Source organism: Schistocerca piceifrons, chromosome 1 (assembly GCF_021461385.2).
Source record: "Schistocerca piceifrons isolate TAMUIC-IGC-003096 chromosome 1, iqSchPice1.1, whole genome shotgun sequence".
NCBI lineage: Eukaryota > Metazoa > Arthropoda > Insecta > Orthoptera > Acrididae > Schistocerca > Schistocerca piceifrons.
In genome coordinates, this window is record NC_060138.1 from 418,284,469 (window position 1) to 418,303,507 (window position 19,039).

The 19,039-nt window shown below is 44.5% G+C and overlaps 1 protein-coding gene across 1 annotated transcript; it reads left to right on the top strand.

Annotated features, from left to right (window-relative positions):
- Positions 1–1,957: 1,957 nt before the first annotated feature.
- LOC124789220 (translation initiation factor IF-2) lies at positions 1,958–17,531 on the top strand. The gene is made up of 5 exons (XM_047256517.1): positions 1,958–2,240; positions 5,240–5,316; positions 8,839–9,404; positions 13,570–13,946; positions 17,236–17,531. The coding sequence occupies exons 2-5, from the start codon at positions 5,250–5,252 to the stop codon at positions 17,264–17,266; spliced, it is 1,041 nt and encodes a 346-aa protein (XP_047112473.1). The 5' UTR covers positions 1,958–2,240; positions 5,240–5,249; the 3' UTR covers positions 17,267–17,531.
- The last annotated feature ends 1,508 nt before the right edge of the window (positions 17,532–19,039 follow it).

Consider the following 19,039-nt stretch of genomic DNA (forward strand, 5'->3'; position numbering starts at 1 on the left):
TGTTCTTAAAGTCCAGAACACAAACTGTCAGAAAGAAAGCCTACAGGAACATCCAGTAGCAGGGCTCTTGGTTTCAGGAAATAAAATACAGAGATACTGTATAACATTCTGGAATATGTTATATTACACCTGCTTTCAAACTAGATTCGGTTTATTCTGATTTAATACGTTTTTCCAGTTCTATTTAGAGCATTTTAATAATTTTGAGAAGGGGTCCGATTTTGGCAATATTTTTCAAACAAGCAGAATGTAAGGTTTTTGAAAATACTTTTTTATAATAACTTTTAATTATTTTTCGAAGAGTAAAATGTAGACAGTGCAAAGCATTGTAAAGAAAATATTACATGCTTCTAAAAGAATTTTTTATTTTTCATCAGTCATTTATTAATAAATCTGTCGACAGTTGCAGTATTTACATTTGGCGTCTAGTTTCGGACCTTACAGGTTCATTTGCAAGTTTTGCCCATTCAGGCTGCGCTGAAAGTGCCTGATTTGGTTCTGACTTGCTAAGAGGGACATTCGTCCCGCAAACACTGGTAGCAGTTACTTCTGTAAAATATCTGGGAGTATGCATGCGGAACGATTTGAAGTGGAATGATCATATAAAATTAATTGTTGGTAAGGCGAGTGCCAGGTTGAGATTCATTGGGAGATTCATTAGAAAATGTAGTCCATCAACAAAGGAGGTGGCTTACAAAACACTCGTTCGACCTGTACTTAAGTATTGCTCATCAGTGTGGGATCCGTACCTGGTCGGGTTGACAGAGGAGATAGAGAAGATCCAAAGAAGAGCGGCGCGTTTCGTCACAGGGTTATTTGGTAAGCGTGATAGCATTACGGAGATGTTTAGAGAACTCAAATGGCAGACTCTGCAAGAGAGGTGCTCCGCATCGCGGTGTAGCTTGCTGTCCAGGTTTCGAGAGGGTGCGTTTCTGGATGAGGTATCGAATTTATTGCTTCCCCATACTTACACCTCCCGAGGAGATCACGAATGTAAAATTAGAGAGATTCCAGCGCGCACGGAGGCATTCCGGCAGTCGTTCTTCTCGCGAACCATACGCGACTAGAACAGGAAAGGGAGGTAATGACAGTGTCACTTAAAGTGAGCTCCGCCACACACCGTTGGGTGGCTTGCGGAGTATAAATGTAGATGCAGATGTAGATGAAGTTGCCACTTCGAGGTTCATTGTTAAGATCAGCCTAAGTACAGTCTCAATACACCAGGCTAGCCGCCAAATATGAGCACTGGACCTGTTGTCAGTTACGTTAGTAAAATCTAATAAAGCTGATGGATCCCTGTCAACAAAAAGTTGAAACTAAACAAAAGTTTTCTATTTTTTTAAAGATCAAAAATAGAATGGTGGTCGAGTTTTGGCCACTTTCCTCTATTCTTCTTCTTATTATTATTGTCATTAGCATTAATTATTATTATTACCCACGCAAAGACTTATTGACAGCCAATAGGGAAAAAACGTTTCGGACAAGCTGTTTGGTTTGTGAGCTCACTAAAGACCCCTCCGGCTGAAAATTTCCTTAGTTCTCTCCACATTTTTGGTGGCGCTTTTGGTTTGGATGTTACCATAATCGTTCAATTTACTCGATTTTTACAGCGTATTTTTATTGTTTCGAAGGCAGATCTTCAGCACTGGCTACGGGTCGCGAAACTGGAGACGTTGTGGATACAGATGTGCGGCGGCTGTCGGCTGTCGGCGGGTGGCTGCATCTCACAGCGTGAGGTTAAATCACGGCCGGGGCGACGTGTGTCCTGCTGGACCTGAATAATGCATTGCCAACGCGTGCCGGGGGCGCTCCTCCAGCAGAGGCGTGGGTGTGCGTGTGTGCGTGCGCCATTTTGGAGGCGGTGGGGGCGGCCGCCACGCACGTCACGTAGCGGGCGCACGCCAGTCTCCGCCGCGGTCGACTCGTGCGTTACGCGAGTGCGGCCTGACAGCTTAGGCTGAATGGCCGATTGATAAAAAAAACGGGCGGTGGGGCGGCGAGCGCGCCCGCACAGTATCTGCATGTCCTTCTGGGCGGCTGCCAAGGGCCGCGCGGCGCCCCCGGCCGGGGTGGGAGTCCCCTGTATATAAGCCGCCGGCTCCTGCCGACGGGCACACCTCGCCGAGGAGATCCACCAGCCTCTCCTGTCCCCAGAGAGACGCCTCCGCCGCGAGACGAAGACTTGCCGGAAACGGTCTGGTGTCGTCCGCATCCCACACCTCGAAGACGACCTCCTACACGTGAGTACCTACCGCCTACCACCTGTTGTCTCGTGAAGCGGGCTAGTTTACACCAGTGGATTAGTCTCGTATATTTCGGCGCTAATTGTTACCTCGTGCACAGCTATCTGGTCACGGATAACGCAAGTAACTCATCCTCACTTACGGGGCGAAAATGGTTAGAGGGCAGTTTTGCCCAATTCCGTTATACGCTGTATCTTCCACGAAGCCAATGATTAACAAATTAGCATTTTTCGAGTTCAGGACCCTTTGGTTCCGTTGCTGTAGAGTAAAGCCTAGCCGGCCGGGGTGGCCGAGCGGTTCTAGACGCTACAGTCTGGAACTGCGGGACCGCTACGGTCGCAGGTTCGAATCCTGCCTCGGGCATGAATGTGTGTGATGTCCTTAGGTTAGTTAGGTTTAAGTAGTTCTAAGTTCTATGGGACTGATGACCTGAGAAGTTAAGTCCCATAGCGCTCAGAGACATTTGAACCATCTGGTGAAGCCTAATCTCCCTCCTGGTGACGACCTGCGCTGTCTGTAACTTCCCCAGACGGCGAAGCTTTTTCAATTAATAAACATTTATCCGACGATACCAAGCGAAGACATGAGTGAGCAACTTTCAGCTGCGATATTAATGTTTTGCAGCACTCCATAAGACATTCTCCCTTAGGTTGTTGTTGGTGAACACACGAAGTTTCCTACAGAGCAATACATCGCTCTCTTGTCTTCTGGTTGTTGTTGTAGGCGGACGCATCTACCGTATGTCCCAGCCCTAAACGATACATTAACAATGTGAAAAATCATTTCTCTTCTTTCAAATAAATAATGTGACCGTATAACAGCTTTTATTTATTAATTGCAGATACGACTGACTACTACCTTAATGAACTCATTTTAATCCTTACGTTTGCGCCAGGAGAGAGTAACGCCTCATCGAATGATCTCTGCGGGAAAAAAGCGACAGCGAGACAAGAAGTAAACTTTTAATTAATTTTTATGGAAGTCGACTGTTTTCACGGAGAATATGAATCAAGAGCGCTAAGCAACGTGGTCCTATTATCATGTTTCAGGAACGATGATTAACTGGCACAAAATTATTTCAGAACTTCGACGATGAGGGAATAACAGGCGGTGTACCGTCGTGCTTTTGTCAAATCAAAGATTCATTTAGATGCAGTTAGCTGCCAAACAATGCCGTCTTCAGACAGCGGCATACCTCTGCAGTGTCAATTGCCTACTGTCCTTAAGATGATTTTGTTTTTCTAGAGGGTGCATGAGAAGTAACGTGTAATTTGCAGGAGAAATATATCCAACCGTTTGAAGACCAGCTTTGGCGCTGAACTAATAAAGACTACATAAACCGTTTGTTTAAATAAAATGGAAGTTCCTACTCGGTTGTTTCTTCTCTTTCCACATTACGGCTCTACATAGTCAATAGGATAGTATGATATTCCGCATATGCCTAACGTATTAATGTATTTCCGGTGTACTAAAGTCACCGCTGCAAGCGGTAAGGAAGTCAGATAGGAGGGGAACTGCACCAAAAACTATATTGGTATTGTAAATTCTTGTCAAAAACGATTCCCATCGCCGTTCTGCATAGGCAAGATGAAAAGACTTATTATACATAAACGTCGAGGTAGACTCGGTTTAATATCACTAACTTTCATTGTATAACAAGACTGAAAGATCAATTTTAGTCAAGAGAAAACGACGATCAGTAAAGAGGGCCGTTCGCAACGCTCTAACTTTTTGTGTTTAAAATTGATTTGTAACAGACTGCACACACTATTTGTATTGAGAGTTTTGTATGTTACGTATAATGCTTTGTTATATAAATTTACCGAGCGAGGTGGCGCAGTGGTTAGACACTGGACTCGCTTTCGGGAGGACGACGGTTCAATCCCGCGTCCGGCCATTCTGATTTTGGTTTTCCGTGATTTCCCTAAATCATTCCAGGCAAATGCCGGGATGGTTCCTCTGAAAGGGCACGGCCGACTTCCTTCCCTAATCCGATGAGACCGATGACCACGCTGTCTGGTCTCCTTCCCCAAAACAATCAACCAATCAATTATATAAATTTCTTTATCGTATTTTTTTAGAAAGATATCTCTGTTTTATAAATTGCACTAACCTTTACTTGGCAGAGAAACGTCCCAATACCTTCTACAAGCTACTCCTATATAACGATTTAATTTGACTGTGCTGTTTCCTCGGTAAAAGCCTTAAATCATAATTTACTGGCTAACAGGTCCCGTTTTCGTCGCATTGTTTCTACGAAATTCCTAGTGTGATCGCACATGTTCTTAGTTTCCGCGATACAATCGTAAAATTGTACCAAAAGTAACGGGCACATTCAGACGTTTCTTATGATCGCCCATGTCATAAGACCGTCTCCTCAGTTACCAAGATCATTGATGCTGTCGTTGTGGGGTGATCAAATCGAGCTAAGCTAATTAAGGCCTTTTGGTGGAAAACATATCCCTCATGAGTATCTGGCCGGCAAGAGGGGGGAATGTAGTAGCTGCTGATCACTAGGTATCGCACCAGTGACCTAGGCTGAGTCCCAAACTTCCTCGCTGTGTTACACAGTGGAAGCAGGAATCATTGTCTTACTTGAGATGTCAGCCAGATGGAAATATTAAGATGGTGGCCACTTTGTCCTGTATTTCACACTTAGCTTTCTCTATCATTTGTGTCAGTAAACAAACAATGGCCTACACGTAAACTAATCACTAAGCAATAATAGTAAACGCAGTCTCTACACTTTGGGAAAGGTTAAGTGCCAAAAAGCACTAAGAAAAAAGTTTTTTTCAATTATGCGGCTGTATGCTTCCCTCGGGGTCTCTCGGACAAGGAGGAACTACGATTTTTGATTGCCTTGTCTGAAAAATCACACTAAATGGCTTATGTGTCACTGCTGCAGAATGTAATTTAAGCTCCTAATTTTTTTTTTTTTTTTTTTTTTTTTTTTTTGAACAGATAATAACTCGGTTGTCTTTATGTTTCGGTTGCAGGCCTGTCATCATGAGGACAGCAATGGCGTTGGTGTTGTGTGTTGTTGTGGCAGCTACGGCTCCTCTGCAGAGTTTAGGTGAGTCCTCCAGCAGAACATACGTAGAGCATGAATCTCGCTCTAATGTTTTTGCCACATCCTTCCAAATTTCTTCATAACTAATAGTATCTTAAGCAGTGCAATACTTACTTCTTGAGGTTATCTAAGGCAGCGAATCACTACAGGACAGGTACCGAATGTTTTCTTCTCAATCGCTACAAAAATTGCTAGAGGCTGTTAAAATTAGGCTCAACAAAAATTTTAGTATTCAACATAGTACACTCGGCAACGGAAAAACTTAAGAAACAAGGACACACTCATATAGCTGAGACCTCTCTTCTTTGAAGTTAAAGAGGCCAGCAGGTGAAAACACCTCTATTATGCTTTTGGTGGCCGTATGCGGCTCAGGCGACAGCGAACAGTTTCGCTTGTCACGACTTTCGGCGTATCCTTGGTCTGTCAGCGGTCGTCTGCTCGCTGGTTGCTGATTGCTAACCGTGCTCCAGATCTGGAGGAACGGTTCTGTGAACACGGAAACGTATTTTACGAAATGTACTTACAAAAGGTTGAACACGGAAACGTATTTTACGAAATGTACTTACAAAAGGTTTCAGTTTTACTACTACACGAGTGACTGCACTACTACAAGAAACGAAAAATATCATTTAGATGATAAAACAAAAGTATTTTCAGATCAATTTTACTCTCAGCAGTATTTAAAAGCCGAGAAAAATATGTCAAGAAATGTGATGGAAATTAATATTTCCGCTACGACGAGCTGTAGCCTAAACCGTAAATTCAATTGAACTTTTTGCACGCGAAAACTCTTACATGAATAATGAAAATCACAGAAGAAGGAATATTTCTACTCATGTAACCACTGGAGACGTGGAACTGAATGTAACTGAATGTCGGATACCGTAATGAAAAAAATGGAAAAGAAGGAGTAACGATAAGCTTACAACTAAGCGAGCCAATAGTTTTCATTAGAGACTTTCCTGATGTCGGCTACTGCACTTCCATTATCACTCAAATTATCATTCAAATGTTGGCGTGTACTGTGAATAGAACCGTACTAACAGAGTGCAGTGGGAAACTTTAGTTGCTACGCTGTGATCTATTAGCACAGTGCATTTTCTATAATGCAAGTTCGTTGACGTAATTACGTAGAGCAACAATATTCAGCTTTACAGTGCTGTCATGAACTCGTTTCTAATGAAAGCGGTTTAGGTTTGAATCTACCTACCGTCACCCAGCGTCTCAGACAGGCAGCTGCCACTGAAACTCGAACTGTTTACAATCTAATTCCCAGACGATGTGTGCAATAACAATAATTTCGTGAGGCTTAAAGGCATGGTGTGAACCTTTCGGAGACTTGTGAGTTCTTAAACTACACCAGTAATCATGTTGGGGAGAGGTGATCTACAGTTTGGCGTGGAATCCGAACCTTCACATCAATGAGATGTGAAGGCTAGCTTAAAGCAGACTGAAAATTTCGTCATCCGATTGCGATTCGATCATGCGAACTTTCAGTTCAAACGCTTTATCGCTGGACTATCAGGTCCGACTACAAGTACAAGAAGTAAAAATATCGCGGTAGGCTCTTTATTTTTCGAAATTACGATCAGCACAGCTGCAAAATTTCACAAGTTTGTGTTTACACTTTGTGTCACTGCTAACTGTTTCCATCATACTTCATTTAACGCGTACGCCGCGCACATGTGCAAATCCACAGCTTAGTGGATGACATTCATGAGGAAAATTTATCTTATTCTTCTATTCTTCTTTCCAACTTTAATAATTGTTTCCGACAGTGAGGTGACCTGCCAACAGCTTCAGCGACTAATTGTTGGAGAAATCCTCAGCACAATTTGATGAGAAACGAGGAAGTATATTTTCGGCGACAAAACAGCGATTGGTTTATTATTATCATTAACGGCCACAGTCAAACACAAAAACGAGGACAGACCCTTGACAGGGCTTGCACAATCATATCGCAAAGGATACGGCAACTTGATCTTATAAACATGTAACGTACATCCAAATTATGGAAACATTTGATAGGTAACAGAAAAAATATATCTATTTGTTGTCTACTTGGACAAGTAGATTATGGACGTATATTGCTAAGTTCCCCAAGAATAACCGGAGGAGGATCTCCAGTTATTCACCAAAGCCATTATTGTTTGTTTTTGCCTATAAAGAATTATATTTTGTCAGATAGAACACTTAGACCACGTACTTACACCATGCACTCCAAATTCAGTTTGGTAGACATACGGCGGATTCGCGTTCGGCAAAATGTGGCAGTGAAAAAATTCTCTCCGTATGTACGAACAGTTCTAGGTGTAATGAACAACGTCAAGGCTGCAAGGAAGAAAGCCCTAAATCTGAAGCAGGAGGTAGGATGTGATCGATCACAGCCTGAGTGCGAATACTCGGTGGTAGCGAGATTCGGCTACAGTTGGCGAGCCGCTCTGAACGCACTGCCCTCTTGCCAGCCTCCTGCGAGCTGTGTTGGCGGCGCGCCAACAGGCCATACGGATCGCAGAGGATTCGTAAGTTGCTGCGTCGTTCGAATCCAGAATCCTTATTAGTGCTAGTTCAGTAACATCCCATCGTGGACAAAGTGATCCGCAGTTTATAAGAGCGACAGTTTAATCTTGATGTCCTGTGAATAGTTGACAACACGATGGAAAGAGAAGGGAGGGAGGAGAGGAGGAAATTAACCGCTCGTCCTCCTCGGTAGCTGCGCACTCAGAGCGGCGGTTTGCCAAAAGAAGAGGCCCGAGTTCTAATCCCGCCCAAGGACTGCGTGTTCCCTTGTGTTGTCACTACGTTCACATCGTCATAACTGACATTCCACTGTTGGGATGACTGAATGGGCACCCGGAACCGCGCTGCTCCTACGGTCGCAGCTTCGAATCCTGCCTCGTGCATGGATGTGTGTGATGTCAAAAAATGGTTCAAATGGCTCTGAGCACTATGGGACTCAACATCTGAGGTCATGTCCCCCTATAACTTAGAACTACTTAAACCTAACCAACCTAAGGGCATCACACACATCCATGCCCGAGGCAGGATTCGAACCTGCGACCGCAGCGGTCGCGCGGTTCCGGACTGAAGCGCCTAGAACCGCTTGGCCACGGTGGCCGGCTGTGTGATGTCCTTAGGTTAGTCAGGTTTCAGTAGTTCAAAGTCTAGGGGACTGATGACCTCCAATGTTAAGTCCCATAGTGCTCAGAGCCGTTTGATTTCAACGATACGTCAGGTTAACTCAGCTGTTGGAGCGAACTTGTTTGCTCCGTATCACAGAGCATGTTATTTTAAATTGCGGAAAATCACAGGCAAAATTCCGCATTTTGAATGAAATGATCGGTACAAGCCGTAAAATGCTTTGCGTTAAATGTCATGGGCCAATTGAAGACGCATCCTTAGGTGACCTGTACAAAACTTTATATGGGATTTTTTTTACAAATAATTTTTAACAATGGTCTAAAAAATAAAGAGACGCTGAAAGATAAGTGGACTTAAGGTGACAGCGGTGTGTCATGCCCGCAGCGTTCCCGCAGAGGGCGATGATGTTCAGCGGCTACTTCGGCCGGCCGGTGCCGGCGCAGTACTACCCGCGCACGTACGGCCGGCCGGGCTTCGTGACACGCGGCTATGAGCCGCAGGGCGCCATGTCGGCTTTCGCCGCCGGCAACACGGTCGCCGCGGGCTCTGGCTTCTACGGCGGCGCCGACGGCAACGGCAACGGCAACGGCATAGGCTACGCCAACGGCAACGGCTACAGCAACGGCAACGGCTACAGCAACGGTAACGGCGCGGCGCTCACCCCCGACTGCAGCCAGTGCAACGGCGTGGTGCCGCCCCCGGGCGCCAGCGCCGAGCAGCCCGAGCCGGAGGCGGAACCCGAGTTGCAGCCGCAGCCGCAGCCGTTGCCGGAAGCCGCTCCCGCCCCCGCGCCCGCCCCCGGCTCCCAGGAAGAGCCCGGCGTGTCGCAGGAGCAGCCCGCGGTGCCGCCGCCCTCCGCCGAGGCTGACGACTCAGACTTCCCCAGCGACCAGCCCGCCACGCCCGCTCCCGTAGCGCCGCCGGCGTCCGCCGAAGTCCCAGAGCAGGAGGTAAGCGCGACGCCTTCACTTGTTACCTAGCCGTGTTCTTTCCATCCCTACATCGCACTCATAACCTACACTCATTCAGCACAGTAAAACTGCCACTTAAATGTTCAACACATTTTTTTTCTAGTCAATTTATTTGTTGCCTTTGGATACACCAGTACGGCAAGTCTAAACTTACCTTGCTGCCATCTTTATAAAGCGTAAATATTTCGTTCCTACTAGGGATATTAGGAAAGTAAGGTCCGATTGGGCGCGAAAATCCGATAAAGCTTTGAACTTACGTGTTGGACAGTGTCTATAATATGCTCGTCCCTCGCGTCACTTCGGTCTTTCCAATTCTAAGCGCACAATGAGCGCGTGAAGATGCCTAGAACAATAATGTCTCCTGCCAAATACGAGGGCCTGGTGAAAGATTTCAAGTGATGTTGTGCAGCCCACATAACATAACTGTCAAGCGTTTCCTTCTCGGCCGCACTCTGCAGGTGCAATGAACATGCTCCTGCAGATTTTTCGATCGGAAGTACCTGATCAACCACAATACAGCCCGTAACTGTGTCCCTCTGAGTTTCATCCCCGCTTACACGAACCGCTGACTGTGAAAACAACATTTTGGCACAGACAACGAGCTGTAGCCGAACGTAGATAACTGGCGGAAAGCACAGACGGCTGTCTTCTATGAGAGCTGAAACATGTAGCTAACTGTTGCAAACAAAACATGTTTGATTTTCACAGTGGTTTCCATTTCGCGACCGATTGGACCTTACTTTCCGAATAGACGTCGTACAATTTCTTGCAAATTTTAAACAAACTTCTGTGACATGGTGAAAAATATAGAAATAAATACAGTGGCTTCTTAAACGAACAGATTTCTAACAAATCGAAATAAACACACAAGCAGGCTTAATGGTCACAATTTATTCCCAATTTTAACACTAATTCTACAAGCAATTGATGAATATCTGTATGAATTGTAGTCAGAAGTGTTAACACATTCGAAGGAGGTTCTTGATTCATGTAGACTAGCTCCATAAGTAGGCAGTCTCTCTTCTATATCGAGTGCAGCCAAATTAGGTGTAGCTGACGTCCCGGTTCTCCCCACGGAATGATGGTATGATGTGAAGTTTGTAGATGTGTTGACGGTAACAACCGTGGTCTACCTTCAACCTGGCAATGATCCTTACAAATTGCGTCTCGTTCCCTGTACCAGTTGGGTTGCATTTCATAACCCACTTTTCAGCATACCATTCGGCCCTCGGTAGATGTAGGTGGATTTTTTTGTACAAGGTGTCCTTGTGCAGATCTTCGGTCTACTACGCCTTGTTACATTCCTTTTTGGTCATGTCTCCAATTACAGCGAGAAGATCATGCGCTGGAATCCGTCGTTGTTATATTCCATTCGCTGTTTCGTCCTTATGCAACTGACTAGCTTTTAATGTCCGCTTGATCCACAATGATGATACCTCCGTACTCGTTTTATTCTAGTCTGATACAGGAGCAGCCGATGTCAGTGTTTCCACAGCGGAGAGTCCGTGATTATTACGATGTGGTTAGCTGCTACTCTCCCGCCGTATCTTAGTGCCCTCTCAATGGCTAGGAAGTCAGCCGTGAAAATTGACGCCACTTTCGGGATGCGAAATAGTTCACTATTCTTATTTTTAATATCTACAAACGCCCAGACGACAGAATCCAAGTATTTAGACCGTCAGTATACACACATGCTACACCTGTCCATTGTTCGAGAACACTTTCTAAATTGCTGTTATTGATTACTGGGCTTTCAGAGTAGCCCAGATTAATACGTAAGTCCAGCAGCTTGTTGACATGTTCCTAGCCTTGCTCAAAGTGGGGTAGTAGTAGAGTTCTCCGAATGATGTTCTGAACTTGTCTATCGTTGAAATTGCCCGCACAAGTGGTGGTGCTGATTTTTGGGTCCAAAAACGGTTGTTTCAACGTCTTTATCTTCTTACAGTGTATCTGTCTTTAGGAAGCACCATTATAGGCTCATGTCTCAGATTCATAACGTATGCTTATAAGTAACTCCTCTTGCCGCGAAACATTATCGCGATGGCAGCCGAGTGGTTGAGACGAATTGTCTTACTCTTTCTTTTTTCACTAAACTCTGCACCTACGTTTCCATTTCTCTGATTGTAAAAGAATGCACTAACATTAGTCTAGACTTTATCGTCTCTGTTTCGTTGATCGTCTCTGGAATTCAGTTCACCAATATTTATTCAGTTACTACCGCCCATTAATGTACACACACCACCAAGAACGGCCTGTTATACCCATTTTTTGATTTGCAACATTCCATCATTTGTCACAGTCATCTTTTAAATGCGGTTAATTTCTTAATTATTTTTGTTCTTAAGGAAAAATCTTGTTAAAAGACCATCAGGAGGTAAAGTACCGTCGCGTATCGGATTATCACAGTTTGAACACACGTTCAGATTGAACAGGATTCAGCAAAAAATCAGATGAGTTTTTGAAAGATATCATCCTGTCATTCATATTGAATTCAGGGAAGCCACGGGAACATTAATATGGAGTCGAACCATGCCCCTCCCTAATGCCAGTGCAACGCAGTGAAAACTCACCATCAGAATAATTTTAGGGTATACATCTAATGCTGTCCCATCGGTTTGCGAGTTTTCCATGCGAAAATTATCTGTCATGTATCGGAAGGAAACTCACAGGCCCTCAAGGTGTCTCAGTGGCGTCTAGGATAGACTCTGCCTTGTTTCTGTTTGCAACCTTAAACCGATACTACAGATACAAAACATGCTGCGTGGCGACAAATCGTCTGTTTTCCATCATAAAAGTACACAGTGTTTAGTTTGATATGAATTTTAAAGAAACTGCAATTTATGAGCATATTTAAATTGATAAACTCAAACTGCTAATACGACGTGTCGTATACTCTGCAAAATGTCAAGATCACATGACAAAATAGACCAAAGAAATTGTGAAGAACCATGTGACCTTAAAAATTAGGTAACCTTCTGTCGTAACAGCATCTGATCGGGCTTTATTCGCTCAAACTGTAATATAAACAAACAAGTTTGCAACGTTTTCGAGTATAATCTATTCCCCATGCTTTTCGAAAAATAATAGACACTTGACGTCAAAAAATGGTATTACTAACACTTACCTATTACTAAGAAAAGTCGCAATGACAGACTCAAAGTATGGCCGAGAAATTTTGATTCTAATCGTTTCTTAAGTTTCAGTTGATTTCTTTGGAATCAATACAGCCAAACTGAAAAGGTCTTTTAGGAAAAGATCACTTTGAACAAGTGCTCCACCTAAATGACTCACTATCGTCGGTAGACTAAGACTGAAGTCCATGTATGTCCTACGGAATGATAACAGTCAGCTCACCAGTGTTCCAGTTGTTAATACTGACTTCTCTAAAGCGGTGTTACTCCTTCTCCTTTTGAATATATTGTGATAACTAATAAAGATTAATAGGTTGCACAATGATGGTATTTAAGTAACTTGAAGTTTTGCTTGTATAAAACTGAGCCTTCATTTCCCCTGAAAAGGATGAATGCTCCTCACTCCTGTCTTCAGACGAAAGAAAGCTCCTTGGCAGCACCGGGAATCTAATTTGGATCCTCTGTGTACCACTCAGACGAGGTCTGTCTCAAGGGATCAAATAATAATGTAAGCGTTGATAGTACCCACTAGTCGCTCTCAAAGAACTCCTGCACACAGACTTCCTTCTCCACTTCAAGCTACAGAAACTGCTTTTATGCCACTAAAGTCGAGGGCAAAATGAACGGGCAAGGAAAGAAAGCTCTGTTTTCCGAGCGAAGTGGTGCCATGGTTAGCACACTAGACTCGCATTCGGGAGGATGACGGTTCAAACCCGCGTCCTGCCGTTCTGATTTAGATTTTCCGAGGTTTCCCTAAATCGCTTCTGACAAATGCCGGGAAGGTTCCTTTGAAAGGGCGCGGCTGACTCCTTCCCCGTCCTTCCCTAATCCGATGGAAGCGACGACTCCGCTAACTGGTCCGTTCCCCCAAATCAACCAACCAAAGTTCTATTTTTCTTCCGTGGAAAATAGTTTAACGAGGAGCGGGTGGATCGTGTCGCTTTTGGATCACCTGTCAGTCCCTGACATCACTGGCACGTGCAACCACAGCATAATATGCCTACCTGTTGCAGAGCGGCCGCGACTTTTCACACAAGCACGAGCCCAAGCCGGCAAGCAAGCCCGGCCGCAAGCGACCGGCGCAGGACAGCGCCGACGACGATGACGACGCCGACGACGAGGATGACTTCCCGATCGGCGGGCTGCCGCTGCCGGGCAAGCGGCGCAAGGGCCAGGGCGGCTTCTACAGCTCCTACTTCCCCATGTTCTTCGGCGGGTACCCCGGAGGCCGCAGCAGCGGCGGCGGCGCCGACGGGACGCCGGGCGTGGCCACGGCCATCGCCAACAGCTTCAGCACGGGCAAGGGCGCCGTCGCCACCAGCCACGCCACAGCCTACGGCGGGCCCCACCTGCTCGGCGCCTCCGGCTCCAATGGCTACAGGAAAAACGGGTACGGTTGCCAGTCCGTTGATCGTCGCTTTCCGATACCGACGGATCACTGACATCCCCAGCCTTTTTGTAACACCAGCTTGCGCGTCGGAGAAAAATTTTTCTTCTGTTTTCTTTTAAGTCACCTCTGAACTAGCTTCGTACGTTTCATATCTCTGCTTATAAGGCCTCCAGTGCAATAAATTATGTCTAAGATGCATTCTAATCTTTGAAATTCCTTAAGCTTTCACGTTCTATAGCCTCGCACTACATTGTTCCTTTCCCTTTTCGGGATTATCAATAATTTCCTTTCATCGTCTTTTCTGACTGACTCTGTTTCATTCTTCGTAGACCTGCAAATTCCCTTATCTTCTGCAGTAGTAGAGCCGGAAGGCTTCAGCTGTTTTCTTTCCTGTTGCTCTATCGACGTCTCAACCCCTCGCAGTGGTGAGAATTGTGTGAAGTCTGCCGGCCGGAGTGACCGAGTGGTTCTAGGCGCTTCAGTCTGGAACCGCGCGACCACTACGGTCGCAGGTTCGAATCCTGCCTCGGGTATGGATGTGTGTGATGTCCTTAGGTTAGGTCGGTTTCAGTAGTCCTAAGTCCTAGGGGACTGATGACAAAGTTAAGTCCCATAGCGCTCAGAGCCAATTTTTGTGAAGTCTACTAGAAAAATTTGCGTTACCTTTACGCTTTTGTGAAGGGGTAATGCTTTGTACTACACGGGCACGGGTAACTACAATTACGCCTTCATCTTAACGCCACTCTCATTTAAGTCTGTGCTTTTCGTCTTTCGTATAGTTTACTTTAGAACAGAATGACGTATTCGGGCTCTGTGTTTTCCATGCGTATTATCCCTTGAGCTCCGGGAACACACACACACACACACACATATATATATATATATATATATATATATATATATATATATATATATATATATATATATATATATATACTGTGTGCGTGTGTGTTTGGAGCTTACGGGCGCCCAACGTCGAGGTCATCAGCGCTCTTAGATATATTAAAAGAAAAAAATGTGGATAGAATTTCAAACATTGTTGTCATACAGTCAGGAGAAAACCTGTAAAGTAACACTCATTCACTCACTCCTACCAAACACGCGTTGACCCACACAGTCACTCAGTCTCACAGGTATTAATACAACAGAGAAGGTTGAAAGATGTTATACATGGGTTTCAAACACGTATAAAACTACAGAAGAGCTCAAAGAACAGCATAGGCAAATGTGACTGGCTGAGCACTTAAAACAAAAAAGGAGGGTGAGACAGTCATCACCCTAAAGTTTCTGAAGCAATTTAGACAGACCTCAGAGCCGTAAAACTCGATCCACATTCGTTTCACTTAAAACAGAGGGCTGATTGTAGCTGTTCTCTGATCTGAAAATAAAACTCAGTCTCGCAAAATATGGCGCAGAATTATCTGTACGCCACAGGTACCACGCTTTCGAGGATCCGCTGATCGGAGTAAGAAGCCATGTGTCAGAAGACTGTGGCCTATGCGAAGACGAGTAAGCAGGACCTCATCCTGTCTCTGTGGCTGCTTGTTCATCTTACAATTGCTACCCAGACCACGATAATTCTTTAGCCAGAACTTTGGGCGGGAATAAATTTTAAAAACCAAGGAAGATTCCAATGCCAATCAGTTTTTCTTTGGTCCCACAAGAAAAAAATTAACACTAAGGGCGTTTCTATCAAATACTGTTTTCCAGTATGACATATATCTTGAGCATTACATTAAGAAGTAACTGAAATAAATACATAAAGTGATGCCTTAAAGCTACTTCCTTGTAAGATGTGCGTGAAAAGAAAGACACAATGCGTACAATAAGTATTCATTTCATGATATTGTCACGATATTTCTTCGACCATATGGACATATTTAGATCAGGAAGATAAAACTTGTATTGATCTAACATAAATAAACAAAAAATTCAGTTGATGAAGTCGAGCGGCGGGTTATCGTGAAACCAGTGAAGTCCTGTATGGTATATTAATGTGCCTGCATTTCCTAAAATTGAATGTTTACTTCAGTATCACTAATTCACTCAGAATGAAAACTATTGAAGTAAATCTTGATTCCATTTCGCAACGTTTGATTCATTTTACACAAGCAGTCTTGCAACCTCCTTCCCTTTTCATATCGCTCCATGATTCATTCCTCCAGTGTCACCATAACAAATTCATATACCTCTACATATGATTAAGCCCACATCGCCCATATTCATAAACCTATCATGACTACTCCAGGACTCAAGTCTGCAATACACGATTCACAACAAATGACTTACATCTTCTTACCTTTATTCTTACCTTCGTAAGTGCAGTTACAGGAGGGCTCAGTAACATACATTTGACTTTCGTTCTTAATCGTAGCCTGTTCTCAGAAATACTGTGCGTGCTTTCGAATGGTCCTAACCTCACAAACGCACTGAACTTTATTTATTAAGTGTAGGAGTATCTCTGTGCGGAGAAAATTAGCTCTCACAGTCTCCCACATTTATTTCAGTTTTGTAATCAATATCCATAGTTCTTCGTATCATTGTTTCAGCATGTGATCATAGATTGACATAGTGTTCATGAGTGAATGTTTAGTATCATACTTCAGTATTCTGAGTAATACCTCGCAGGCTATTATGCATCCCACTATCAAAAGCGTAAATAATTGAATGTCCGTCTTGAGTTTTCAGTTTGTGAATCGTCTCTTCATGTATGTGCCGTGATGAATGTATTTCCATTACCTAAATGTGTAGGTAACGCAAGTTGGTTGATTATCACCAGTCTGAGCGCCAGTGTCTCCGGTCACATTTCATTTCTGCTGCCCAAAGATTTGAGAACAGGAACATCTGACTATAAGTGCAATTGTCTTATTACGGTCTTCGTATAAACACATTTAGTACACGCCTCCTACATATCGCAAAATACAAATGCCAGTCCCAGCTAATAATTCCATTTAAATATTTACAGTAGAATATGTAAGGTAACACGACCTTCCATTGGCTACGTATTTTGCTCGCACCACGAGATGTCCACTCGTAGAGGGGCGAGGTGCACGGTGGATGGAAAGTGCCCTATGCGCTTGCGGAACACGAGTAGAGAAGTCCTTGCGACAAATACCAGCCGATTCACTTTTAGAGTGGTACGTGGGCCAGCTTCGGTAGCTCAGAATTTACCGCCGGCGCCAATTGATGTGCCTGCGAGCTGCCCCGACTTCTCCTAGCGCAGACATGCCGCTGGTGCTCAGCTCAGCTCCTCTCGTTTTGCTCACTGTGCCTGTTGTTATGTCCGCAGGTCGAAGGCCCGGCTCACTTCGCGAGCGTAGTACCAGCCTCTGCCGCTGCCGCCCGTCGAGAACAGACGCCGGCCGCTGCAGCTAGCGTCGTTCGCTTCCTGGTCCTCCGCAAACGGCCGCTCGCAGCCACCGCCACAGACTCCTGATGGTCCCGGCGGCCGCCGTGGCGGCTGGCATCGCCGCAGACGCTCGCTCGCCGGACTCTCGCTATTTAAATACTTACCTATCACAGTTTTATGTATTAAAGAACTCTGTCTGTAGTTAGAACCATAAATAAACTAATATTTTAACTATACACCAATCTTTTATTTTTTGTGACGTCTGCTAAAATGGATGTGACTTTGATAGTAACACTGGATATTAAAGTTCCACTACAAGCTCTCCCGATTAAGGATTACAAGTGAATAAAACCCGAAGTAAATATTATTAAGCAATCTGACTACCCTCGGGAATGATTCGTCACAGACACGCATACTTAGCGCAAAGGAAACTATCTTGCATCTGAAAAGATCTACTGATTGTGTCCTAGTAACGTAACATCGTCACAGAACATAAGGAGCTCTCGAAGCAAATTTTCCTTCCATTGTCTGAAAATAATTTACTAGTGCAAACAGAGTTCTTTGTGAACATCTACCACGAGCATAAGTGGTTTTGATTGATAAAACAGATTTGGATTATGAATGAGAATATTGAGTTTGATTACTTTCACGTAGGCATTGTCTTACACCTCACGCTTGCTCACTTCTACTATCTGATAAAATAAGATTTGTATCCCGCCTGGAAGGCGGCTCGTGGGTCTGCTCCTGAAAACTGAAAGGTTGGCTGAATGACGAAAGAGAGTAGGAGCAGGAGCCGTAAAACACTTCGGTACTGCGTGGCCGGCGGGGGACCGAGCGGTTCTAGGAGCTACAGTCTGGTACCGTGCGACCGCTACGGTCGCAGGTTCGAATCCTGCCTCGGGCATGGATGTGTGTTATGTCCTTAGCTTAGTTAGGTTTAAGTAGTTCTAAGTTCTAGGGGATTGATGACATCAGAAGTTAAGTCCCATAGTGCTCAGAGCCATTTGAACTATTTTTTCGTACTGCGTGTAAAATTATAGATGTTTACTATAGGGAAAAACAAGTTAATAAATGGTTACATAACTTTGCAATGATGAGCACGTAGGTGCGAAGCCGTATTCCAGTCGTAAGTAGTACAAAGTCTCTATGTGAAGCGAAGTGTCCCGGCTCTCTGCTCTTGATCAAATGGGTTGAATCTGGAGATGAGCTCGTAGATCTGGACAGCGCCGGCTAGAGGGCGCTGTCGTCAGTTTCGGTGTCGTAGTGCCAACCTAACAACTTGCACCTACGCCGTGGCATCGTAGCCATCGATACCACAATAAGTACTTCAGTTAATTAAATTTATGAAAGGTGCGAATTTGAAATAAAGGTATGAGAGCTGCATGAACTCTATACGAGCTACATTAATAAATAAAGCAACACATTTTTATCTCGGTCAATTTCCATTGAAAAAATGTGGAATTTGTTGTGTGACAAGACAGCATATTCCTGCTTCAGCTCCTATAGTTTCATGAAGTTCCAATACAGGTGGCGCTATACATCGCCTTGATAATGGCGTCTGTAACGAGGGTGCCTTCCAAGCAGAGATCTGTCATTGAGTTTCCTCTGGCGGTAAACCAGAGCATCGTAGATATCCATAGGCGCTTGCAGAATATCTACCGAGACCTGCCAGTGAATAAAAGCACGATATGTAGTTGGGCAAGGTGTATGTCATCATTGCAACAAGGTGGTGCAAATCTGTCCG